We start from the raw sequence: 12379 nt of genomic DNA, 5'->3' as shown, positions 1-12379 counted from the left end.
GGTAGTAAGACCATAATCCAATAAAACTATGAATCTCATGCATCTATCTCAATTCAGGCCAATCCCAAATTGCATCAATTTTTGCAAGTTTTATCCATAGTCCATCTTTGGACACAATATGCCCAGGATAGTGTATCTCTAATAAGAAGAACTTGCTCTTCTTTGCATTTATGAAGAGTTTATGCTTACGGAATTCTTTAAAAACAATAGTCAAATGAGCTCTATGCTTTTCTTCGGTCTTCAAGAAGACTAAGATGTCATCAAAGAAGCTACCTGTAAATTTCCTGTACCCACGGAACATGTGATCCATCATTCTATTGAATGTGGCCGAGGCATTCATAAGACCAAAGGGCATAACAAGATACTTATAAAGTCCTAATGCTGTCCCCTGAAAGCGGTTTTTTGTACATCCTGATTCCTCAGGCACCATATGCACTTTTAATGATACCCACTCTTGATATCAATTTGGCTAAAACATCCTTTCATCCAACTTGACAAGAACGTGTCATCTATAGTTGGAATCGGAAAACGATTCTTAATGGTGAGCTTATTCAAAGCTCTAAAATCCACACATATACAAAAAGATCCATCCTTCTTTTGAACCAAGAGGACGGGTGAATAATATGGGTAAGTGCTTGGCTGAACCAAACCCTTCTCAAGAAGTTAATTTACTTGCTTCATGATCTCCTCTCTTTGGGATGCACTTACGCGATAGGTTTGCCAAGATCAATGCGATGATCTTCCGGTCGTACGGGTGGCAACTCATTTGGTACCTCATCAACAAAACAATCATTGTACTCTTGCAAAAATTTCAGCCTATCATTACTTCAACATGATCCTGTACAAAAATCAAGTACACAAAAACACTCTTTTTCATTACTTTCTTAATTTGTACACAAGATAAAATGGGGACAGTATCACCCTGGTCACTAACATCAATCACATGCTCTTGGCCTTTATACATAAAGGTGGTCCTGTTAGTCTTGTAAGCCTTGTGTGGATCAATGCGCGTGTTTCAAGGCTTTCCAAGCAATACATCACAACCATTCAAAGGCGCTACAAGAAATGTGTATCCACAACTTACCAATAACTGGCATGACATGGACTTCTCTACCAACGATGGCAGCCCTTGCTTCAATTTGAGGACCCATTTCTCCCACTTCAATACCCAAAGCAGCTGCCATTTGTGTAGATATAAAGTTCTTAATTGCACAATCGTCGAGTATTCTCTTGCAATCTCTCTCTACTTCTCTCTCATGTGTCTTTAATCATGTTTAAATCAACATCTTGTTCTTAACCAAGCTTAGGATTGAGGATTAGAACAACAAGGCTTCCGCGCAAGTCCCAAGGAGGTGCACAGATCTATCAAAAGAATGCAACCAAGATAGCATATGGAGTGGTCAACACAATAGGCGAAGATAAAGGAAAGCATTCACTGGGGCTGTAGACTCAAAACTGGGGCATCATTAAGCTCTCAAATCAGTTCCAAAGGACTAGCAACACGCATGATCAGTTCTGCAGGTGATCCGTCACTGTGCTAAGGGAAAAATGGGAATAACAGTAGAACAAATGCTCAATTCTTCAACAAGGCTTGAAAGTGGAGATCAAAAGTGAAAGGTGTTCAGACAAAAGGAGTCAAAGTTGAAGTCGAAGGTCAAAGTTAGTAGTCCAAGGAGGAAGGATGAGAGTGTCCATCCCGTCATCATCAAGTTTAGCAGGAGGAGATGTCACGTGCACGCCCGTGCCATGGTTGATCTCCAGCATGAACAACATAATCCTTGATTAAGACAGTAGTTAGACTGCAGGTAGACAACATGTAGATGATCAGTATCATCATCATTAGCATGACTATCAGTACCATCCTCATCATTTCAAGAGCATAGAAGTCAATAGAAGCCATGTAGGAGCCAGACTCATCAACCTATCAAACAGATGGGCAAAGAGAGGCTGCAAATTCAGCCGTGTTGGAGTCTGGACCTCTTGAAATGTTATGTAGCCGATCAAAAGAGTTCTTGGGAGAAGTATTTACAGCTTGTGAAATTTGCATATATGCATGCATCAACAAGAAAGTCCCTGTTTGAGATTATTTATGGTAAGGTGATTTTTCCACCCATCCTTCACACAAAGGATGAGATATTTGCAGCTGATGAGTATGTAAGAGACTTGGATACTGCCTTTGCAAAGGTGAGGAAAGGCCTTGTGTATCAAAGCAAACAACAACTTTTCATTTTTTGCCTCATATTTACTTAAGTATTTAAGTATTAATCTCGTTAATTATGTATAAGAATGTTTAAGTAAGCTAAAAGCTTAGTATATTTAAGTAAGCTAAAAGCTTAAAATGGGAGCAAACAAACTCAACATGTAAGATCCCACAACCAAACCCTAACCCTTAAAATCCGCCAACCTTAACCCTAAAAGCAGAGTGAATGTTTTAAAACTTTAAAGCTTTTAGCCTTATAACATTAAACAAAAGGGTTACATGGCAAAATTTAAAAAACAGCGAATCAGCCAGCCCACGACCAACGCTCTAACTGGCCAACTGTACACAAAAGGGGGAAAAAACAATCAACCCTTCACGTATGCAAACGCAGCCAGCCCAAAGAGAAAGAAGAATAGTATCTGCAGAAGTGTTCATCTTAAGAGACTTTTGATATTGAGGAAGGTCTTCGTCATTAGGCCGCTTATGCTTGTGGTGAAGCTTGCATCGAGAAATATTGAAAAAGTTTCCTCTATCATCTTGCTGCTGTGCTTTAAATCCTAAATCCCAAGTTGTAGCATCATTCTTTAATGTCTTCTTCTTTGTTTGCTTCCAAATGTTGGGCTTGAAGCTGACTTGGCTATATTGCGATGTAGAAGAATCTAAAGATTCAATCATGAATTCTCTCAATAATACCTAAATAGTGTCTGTTTAAGTGTTCATCTTGAAAATAGTAAAGTACTCATCCAATTTATTAGAAGAATGTGTGAAATTCTCTACAGTGTTGAAAACTTTATCCTCTTGCTTGATATCGATTGTGTCATCCCATGTGGGTAAGGTTGAAACAAGTGTTATATCCACTTTTGTAATCTCTGTGTCTTCAAGGAAGTCCATTGTTGGTGACTCATCATGTTGAGATAGAGAATCCAAGGACTTTTCAATATCATCTTGCTGTTCTTATGAAATCATGCTGGAAGAATCGATGTTGTCATCAACTGACTCAATAAAGTTTACCGTAGATGTGTCAAGGTTAAGATTAACATGAAGTGCATGAGCTACGGTATGGTTTCTTTTCTCAGACTAGTCTTCTGACGTTGAAGATTCCACATTACAGTTTTGAGGAGCATTAGGTCATTTAGGGCATTCTAACCGTCTACGGTCGCCATTACAAATTGTGCACAAACTTGTCTTTTGTTGTTCACGAGAAGGCAAAGCTACTGCAGCACGAGGAGTGCGAGACTAGTCGTGTCCGGAGTCCCGTCCATGATCAAATACGTGGTTGAAGTACCTGCCGACGCTCAAAATGATTAAAAGATGACCCTTCCTGTCAGCGAGGTTGTTGTGAATGTTGCCAAGGGAAGTTGGGTCACAATTGAAAGTTAACTTATGAGGATTGTTGATAACCTTCACGAGCCATACGTGAACCATGAATTCAGATACAGATCTTGAATACGCTCCGTATAATGAATAGCGGTAGCAAGGTCGACAAGGTTATACTTTTGCACATCGGTACGAAAAATGGGGTTTAAACCTTCAATGAAGGCATAAAGCTTGTCTGCCGCTAGGGACAAAGAATCTACCTCCAGTATCACATTAGTGAACCATGAGATATAAGAGCCCAATGATCCAATTTCAGTCAAATGACGTAGTCAAGATCGTGCTTAAAAGTCTGCATTAGCAGGTATAAACTGCTTACAGATCACAAGCTCAAATTTCTCCCACATTGTAACTGTTTATCCAACATGTCGTCGTCGCCACCAAAGTAAGGCGGTATCCCTAAGTAAGGACGCAGCAAATGTGATCTTCTTGGCATCGGTAAGGACCATCGAGTCAAAATACACGCAAAGTTTGTAAAGTAAGGCAATATCCTTAAGTAAGTATCACGAGCTAAAATTTCTCCTACATTGTAACCGTTTTTCCAACATGTTAACCGCCACGGCTGGTCGACTACTGCAGTAGTCCGTTGGGTCTAGGGTGACTGCACCCAAGCTATCTACAAGGCTCAGACAGATCTCGTGAACTGCATGCAGAGTGACAGTAAGCTACATGCTTGTGAGTGCCATTTGGTCTTGTGTTTGATGGTCATAGAAACTTATTTGTTTGTTTTCACTCTTAGTTGCACTTGGAGAAGTTAGGTGCACGCCCATGGTGAATCCCCACGTACCAGTGATCTTGTACATGGATGCAAACTCCTTTTAGTAATCTAACTTTTTTCTGTTCTTTCTTTCTTTCTTTTCTTTTTTTTTTTTGGAAGGGGGGGTGGTAAATCTTCGGTCCCTAGTGTGGTGTATTATGCATACTTTTGTTAAAGGTTGTGCTTATTCCATGATTAAGTACTCATACTCTGGTTTACGGATAATTTGATTCCAAAATACACGCCTATTCATTACATTTTTCCAGTGAGTAGTCGTAGTCTAGACTCAAGGAGAAATTAGACAGCGAGGATAACATTGTGTCACCTCAGGAACTTGTTGATGTTGAGGACTTCTCTTTTGTTTCACATAAGCCGGAGCTCATAGTAGATTTCAAGGAGAGGAAGTTTAGAAATAAGTATATTCCAAAATAAAAGGTTAAGTATTTTGACAATCATGATACATAATTACTTATCATTTGTCAACCGAAACATATGGTTACTTATAATGCATATAATGTGGCTCATGCACGCATGGCATGATCTTGTAACATGTGGCATATGAGTGTCATTTTCTCATTTAAGTATGGTAGGCTTATCTAATATTGCCTACTTATTCCCCAACAAGGAATGTGCCCCCTCAAGCAAAGAAAAGACGCAGCTCTGTTGAAGCTGTCCAAACGGAATCTCTTCACACAAGCACCTCCTTTGCAGCAGAAACTTGGTTGCATCTAAGAAACCCTTTACTACTAAGGCAATTTGCCATGTGGATCTCACAAGGGGTTGCCGCCCCCGAGTTAACTCAAGGACTAAACTAAGGCCAGTTACATGCTCTCACATTGTATTGTTTCACAACCTGGTGTCAAAAAAACCTAATACTATTTCATGAGGGAGTGTCCTTTGTTCTTAGACAGAGAGCTTAAGCCTAAAAGCACTGTAATTTGGGACACCTCCAGCAAATGTGCCATAAGAAGGGAGATTTCATGCTACATGGGCCCTTTTGAACAGCTCTGCTTCATGAGGACTTTTACACGGTAAAAATGGGTAGACTAACCATTGTGAGCCCTCCATTGCAGGGACAGGATAATTGAATGTCTGAGATTAAGTTGGGTTTCCACAGGATAGACTGGTAAGTGCAATCCAATGAGGGGACCAAGCAACGCATGGAAGCACAGGCCTATGAGAATGAAAGGCAATCATCAACGGCCCAAAACACCAAACAGCTAGTACATCACAACAAAACGTACATTAAACATGTAGTATTTCCATTCCCCCGACTGCAAGGGCACGCCGAGAACTTCCACGCTTGCTTGGTCAGATGTCAAATACACCTGATCTGTAGAATGCATAACACGATTGTGAGATGGATTTAAGAAACTAGCTAGGGAACTACTTTTACCAAGTTCATTAATAGACATAAAAGATTCCCCAAGCAAGCTATCCAGCAGTACCTGTGATACTGACAAAGTTCTCTCTAATATCAAGACACCCAGACGTCCCAACACTGATGCATGGCTTGCTTAGCTCAGATAATGTGCTGTCATCTGTGATTCACAAAGGCACAGGTCATTTTTGGCCATGACAAAGGAGAGAAAAGGTTGTGATAAGCATACAATGCCCCAAGCAATCACAAAATAAATGCAGCCTTTCAGATTCTCACCTGAACACCATGCCTTCAAATAATAGTTGAGTGGGCTTCCTACAGTTGAAACACCGACATACCAAGGCATCGTTGCTGCATGAGCTTCAGAAAGTCGCACCTTGATAAATGCATAAGACTGGCGACACGTGACCTCTGCAGGCATCTTCTTTCATGTCAGAAAACACGTGTTCGTCAACAAATAAGATGAGACACCTCCAAGGCATATGCTCTTCAACATCACACAGGCAGAATAGAGAAATATCTTCAACCAAAGAAAATCATACCCTGTATCATTCTACTTGGACTTGGCATTACCCAAATATCATTCTTTGAAAAGTTCCCCAAAAATGCGTTTGTAATTTTTTTGCTTGACAGGAGTGGCTTGGCGTAACTTCCTTCTAGAGTTCATGATCTCATGTACAGATCACACTTTCATGCTCAATTGAAAGTGTCCTATGCCCAACAGAGAGGGTTGAAAGTACGTGACCTAGCAGAGAGACTTCTCTAGATGGTAAACTGGAGAATGTTTCAAAAGAAGCACCTAACTTGCTTCAACTGCTCTAATCGACCTATCTAAACCCTATGCCCTCCTGCTCACTGTACTTTCATGTTGGTCTCAATCTTCGTCTGCCATGTGTCATAGTATTGCATGGTAAAAGAATTATATAGTTTATATCCCTCCCTTACCAAGGTGGTAAGTGCATCCTTATCCCAACTTCCAGCCAAAGACAGCACACGTGAGAAAAGAAAATTCATGTCAAGTGGTTTATTGTGGTCAGAAAAACACTTACTTTGTTCCACTTGTGTAAAAGGCTTACAGCTGTCCAAACTAGGACTGCGCTTACCTGAATCAGTGAAGAAGTATAAGCTTCATCTTTTTGTGGCAAAGCTAATGATCATTACTTAAAGTGTGAAAAGGCTTCCAAATGTTTCCAAAAACTCACGTGTGGATGCCAGAATTGTGTCATTGTCAGTATCAAAAAGTAGGTTATGACCCTCCGTATTCAACCAGAGCATGTAACTGACATTGTCTAGATCAGAAGAAGTTGAAATATTTGCAGGGCTTGACTCAAGTGCAACAACCAGAACCATATTTTTCATTGCACACTGTTGAGCTTCTAGCTTGTAGACACTGAACAGACCTGGGCTGACAGCTCCAACAATGCTGGAGCTGTTTGGAGCCAGCGTGGCATTCTCCAAGACGTAAGAGTGTGGAGGGAATGGAGACGACATGCATGAATTGAAATCTATAACACATAAAACTGATGAACAATTGCATGAGAAGCTAGCTCAAAAGATTTAGACAAAGCCCCGAGAAACAAGTATCAAAAATGCCAATAAATACGGTCAACCTCACCATAGAAAATGACGCAATGGAGAATCCAGCTTGTACAAGTGCTGATGACAATGTTGCGATCAAGGCAGTCGTGGTTTGCTAGAGAAACCATAACCAGATTGTGGTGTTAGTATGGAGAGTCTTGTTCAGACACCGCTTGACCTCTTCTCCTCGTAGCTATGGCTCCTTGCTGGCTGCTCTTAAGATAAGACATACATAGGTTTTTGAGATGAAAAGCTCGTACCTTACAAGCAAGTCAAGGGGAAAGAAAGGAGCAAAGCAATGATACTGTCTTTTTAGATGTGTGCGAGAAATAGCTTGACCTCCCTTTCTTTCTGTTATTGCTAGCTCCTTCTGAGGAAGCTTGGATCCGCTGGCTGCTCTCCGCTTCCATTTTTGAAGGTAGGTCCTTCTGAGGCAGCTTGCATGCAGCACAGAGACTAAAAGGGATTCTAGGGTTTCTCAAAGCCTTATTTTTGGCTTACTTTCCTAGCATTCCAAGAAAAGCATAAGATTTTGCTTCTTCATTTGCTGGAACAAGAGTCTCCAGAAAAAGTTGTGAAGGCTTCTCTTCCTCTTCCTCTGTTAGCATCCACGGGCTCCATCAGAGGTAGGTCCTTCTAAGGTAGCTTGCATGCGAAGCACAGATGCAGACGAAGGGAATTTAGGGTTTAAGAAACCAGAACAGCAGCCCACCTTCCAAGCATTCCAAACTGAGAAGAAAAGTGAGCAGTGCCTTTCTCGTCTCTTGCTGGGCTATCTTTTGCTTCATCTGCCAGAAACCACTAACCCTAAAAGCCCTGCTTCTCTTTCTTCTTCTTCTTCTTTTGCTACTGCAGGAGCTCTCCCTCGGGTGAAGCGTGGCCTGGTGAGTCCTCTTGAGGACGGAGACCAGTACCAGAGGCGACGGCATTATCGTGTGAAGGTGCGATGCTGAAAAGGCGGAGTGAACGAGCACAAATGCACACTCCCCTGGTCACGACCTGCTATGTACTACCGCCCCCATCTTCTTTGTCTTCATTTGACACAAAATAGAAAACAATACCATTCACTACAACACAACACGCTGCTACTGCCGGTGCTACTGGCACGGAGAACAATGATTCATCATGGCTAGGCTGCTGCTTTTTCTTTTCTTTTCTTTTTGTTATCCTTTTCCAAGGAACCCATATATCATGAAAAATACTACTTTATTAACACACAAGCCTCACAAACCATGTTCTTGGAAACCATGTTCTCGGAATATGTAACTCGTCCAATTACTCAAAATAGATAATGACACCCATATTATTTCACATCCCTCCCCAAACTAACTTTTTGAGCTATGCTGAGTCCGAGTAGAGGTCTTTCTTTAGTGTATAGGTCAAGGGAAAAACCCCTTCTTGCAAATTTAAAAATAATGAATATTATTTGACAATAAACAAAATTACAAAAGGCCAACTTATGTTGTGTTCCATGCTCCTACTTAGAACCGAGGTTGTTTCTTTGCTTTGACCTAGGGAAAAGGGACCCTTGGTGTAGAAATGCCAACCCTAAAATCCTCGCTCAATTCACTCTTGTCGAGTTCCCTCTCTTGCATTGAATCCTTCCTACAAACTCTTAAATACCTCCTCCTCCAACTTACAAGCCTCCTTCATGCTTGTAAATCAAACCACTACCCATGGACGATAAGGTAAAAGGATATGCTCGAAAATTGATATTGGATGTGTGTGAGTGTGTGCATGTGTGTGAGAGTGAGTGTGTGCGTGTGTGCATGCGTCTATGCGTGTGTGTGTGTGTGTAGAACTTGACAATCCTAAGATGGTGTAGGGAAATGCCGTCTACGGCAGCATGCCTGAAGAGGATTTTAATGTTGGTGATGAGTGTTGTGGGTCCATCAATGTATGGAAAGTTATAAACAGACCCTTTTTTCTTCCATGCACAAGAACTTATGCAAGGCCCACCTTCTTTTAATTGGCATAAACCTAGTGTTGTGTTGATGCAGACTTATCTGGGTTCAGCCATGTACTCGTGACACATTGAGGATATAGGGCATGCACCATACTTGGGTCCACACTTGGGTTATACTCCTATGTAACATGCAATTGTGTGATCCCTTGGGTCGATAAAGTGCTAGCTTTCTTTGGGGTGGTCAATCTTCCATTAGGCAAATTGGTGATCCATGCGTTGATTCAGATGGATTTTGGCCATGTTAAAGGGTGTATGAGGGCTGTTATGGAGGTTACATTGGAATGTGAATTGTTCATAGACGTGCCCCTGAGTCCTTCACATCATCTTCTTTCTCGAATGGTTGGTGGTGATGCCTCATTGAGATCTGACCCCTCGTGGAATAATTGGATTATTTGCATGCATGCGCTTGATGAGGTGGTTAAGCTAGAGAAGCTCTACGCACATGGATTAAACTATGGATAAATTAGATAATCCCATGGAGGATGATGCGGATAGATTAGCAAGAGTGTTATCGGTGAGGTGTGGGTTTGGACCAAGAAGAGCGGTCGGGTGGGGTGGTTTCGGAATCACTCATAGGAAGGGTTGGATTTTGCTCCTGGGATTTGCTTTGTTGCCCAAACTTCCAAAAGCACATGCCTCATTCGCTTGGGGATTGTCTTCTCTCTAGACAGTTGGGTCCCACCTAGTTTGCCTTTTTCAAAGGAATCTTCAAGGTCATCCTCTTTGTATCTATAGGCACGTGGCTTGGAAAAAGAGTGGTCCCACATTGTTTGCCTTGCTCAAAGGAAATTTCAAGGTCATGATTTGTAGACTTGTGGCTTGGAAAAAGGCATAAGCCTCTTGTGCCTCGTTGATGGAGATGTATTGCAATGAATGGTGTGAATGATGGCATCTCTAGTGGGGGTAAGGACTTGTTCAAGGTATGTGTAGCCAAAAGGTGTCCAACAGGTCATATTAGTTGTTGGGCATGTGACAAAGCTGGCAGTGGGTCAAATTCACTCCTCGGGGAATGAGGGTCTTCGTGGTTGCCATGGCCGATGAGTGAAGCAAATAGTCATTGATGGGGTGGTTGAGGTCGAGTGGTGTAGTGAGTTTGATGAAGTAATTATCCTCTCAGTAAAGAGTGTAGAATTGACAAATAACTGGCACCACGTGGTGGCGAGGCTGACCAAATGGGATTTAATGGAGTAAAGAAGTGTGGTATCCAATAAGGAGTTGGCTTGGTCGAAAAAGAAGAGGGTGGCAAGGGTCAGTTGTAGTGTGGTGTTGATGTGGCTAAGACGGTGTGGAAGGTGGGGGTTGAGATAGGGTCACATAAAAAGATAATTGAATTGAAGCAAGTAAAGGGCTAGGATGTGATTAATGAGGGTAAGGGTATCCATGGGGGATTAAATCATGATTAGTAAGGTATCGAGGTTAGTGAGCCATAAGAGCACCATATCTATCTTTTTTTTATGATGCCCTTCCAAGGTAGTGGTTTCCATCTTATGTATTTCCGTATGTCTTTGGGTGAGGATTGGTATCCCTCATCATCTGGCAAGGGTGAGGTACCTATTTTTGGCCCACTTGGTGAGGCTTGAGGGGGATGCTACTTGTGGTAGGGAATTGGGTGGTTCACGGCCATCTATTGCATCATAGGCCTTTGAGTTGGAGGTGGAAGGAATATCCTATACATGGTATGTTTGGAGATGGTCATAGGGCTCCATGAATTGGTCCATTTTTGCCTTACCCTTGTTGAATATTTCGGAGTTAGTCTGGAGTCCTAGTAAAGTGTCCTTAGTGGTGTGAACACCCCTTATTTAGGTCTAGGTCAAAAGATAAAGGCCTTGGTGCCTATAAAAGCATGTACTTGGGTCCTTCATTATCACATATGAGTACCATTCAAGTTGTGCAATCTCTCTCATACTTGAGCTCTCTCTCTCTCTCTCTCTCTCTCTCTCTCTCTCTCTCTCTCTCTCTCTCTCTCTCTCTCTCTCTCTCACCCAAGTGTGGTAGAAATGGCTAGTGGAATTGCCCTTGCCCTTGGGTTCAAGTCTCTCCTCGATTGGGTGTATAACCCTCCAAATGCCAACATGGTATCCGAGCTTGGATCACCATTGTCATTATCATCCTACATTTTCTTCAAGTGAATCCTTGCATTTTGACCACCAACAGCATCTGCATTTTCATCTTTGTGGCTCTAAAATCCTAGATGACTACGTCTACATTGTCTCATCCGCCTATGTAACCGGGTGGCCCTACTATCCTGAGCTTCGCCACCGCCACTAAGCAGCCTCCTTAACCCGCCAAATTGGGCAACGTCAATGTCCTCAGTGGTGTGAACGCCCTCTAGATACGAGCACCCCTTATTTAGGTCTAAGTCGAAAGATAAAGGCTTTGGTGCCTATAAAAGCATGTACTTGGGTCCTTCATTCTCACACAGTACCATTCAAGTTGTGAAATCTTTCTCTCTCTCTCTCTCTCTCTCTCTCTCTCTCTCTCTCTCTCTCTCTCTCTCTCTCACACACACACACACACTCTCTCCACTACGATGATGATATTTCATCCTCCATGGCTCCAGGTGTGATCATGTGTGAATGCCAACAACCCTTTGCTAGGGTTGCACCTGGGATTTCCGTGTTATTGGTAGCCTTGGGTTGCCAGTGTTATCTCTCTTTGGTTCTTTTTGTTGTGTGAATGAAGAGGTTAGGGGAACCAATGGTGTGACCTTTGGGACCCAAATGCTTTTGTTACCTTCATAATACCATTGGGGTACTAGGATCATGTTAGGCACCCACCATCTTTGGGTGGGGTATTTTGTCGGGGTTGTCTTGTTTTGACAAGTTGGCTTTTGGTTAGTCAAAGTTGTTTTTGTCCCCGCGTAGTACCCTTAGGCTTCCAAAAAACACCCTTGAGCCATGTTTTTTGTATGGGGTTAGGGTTTGGTGTTTTACTACGTGGCCCAATCAGAGGCATGGCTTTGACTAGCGTATGATTTTGGAACTTCCTCGTGGGTACCCAAATTTTTCATTACTCTTCAAAGTAATCTTGTCCTTGGAGCATTACTTTTCGTACCCACCATTTGTTAGCCTTATGATGGGGTTAGTTGTGCTTGGAGCATTACTTATAGTACCCACCATTTGT

The 12379-nt window shown here is 42.1% G+C and overlaps 1 protein-coding gene across 9 annotated transcripts in view; it reads right to left on the bottom strand.

The window, feature by feature from the left end:
* Positions 1–7691, bottom strand: part of LOC147625546 (uncharacterized) — a 28956-nt gene extending 21265 nt beyond the window's left edge. For 2 of the 9 annotated variants that reach the window (XM_086817044.1, XM_086817045.1), the window contains exons 1-6: positions 7328–7466; positions 6915–7232; positions 6762–6815; positions 5989–6123; positions 5780–5872; positions 5576–5664 (exon numbers count right to left, since the gene is read on the bottom strand). In XM_086817044.1, coding sequence (XP_086673170.1) covers positions 5576–5664; positions 5780–5872; positions 5989–6123; positions 6762–6815; positions 6915–7232; positions 7328–7418 — 780 coding nt within the window. In that variant the 5' untranslated portion in view covers positions 7419–7466. Of the gene's footprint in view, positions 1–5575; positions 5665–5779; positions 5873–5988; positions 6134–6761; positions 6816–6914; positions 7233–7327; positions 7467–7550 lie in introns of those variants that run through there. The other 7 variants (XM_086817050.1, XM_086817046.1, XM_086817048.1 and 4 more) reach the window with 7 other exon arrangements.
* Between the last annotated feature and the right edge of the window lie 4688 nt (positions 7692–12379).

The sequence above is a fragment of the Cibotium barometz genome, chromosome 23, assembly GCF_041138505.1.
Source record: "Cibotium barometz isolate CiBa-2024 chromosome 23, ASM4113850v1, whole genome shotgun sequence".
In the NCBI taxonomy this organism is placed as follows: Eukaryota; Viridiplantae; Streptophyta; class Polypodiopsida; order Cyatheales; family Cibotiaceae; genus Cibotium; species Cibotium barometz.
This window is presented reverse-complemented; position numbering and strand designations above follow the sequence as displayed.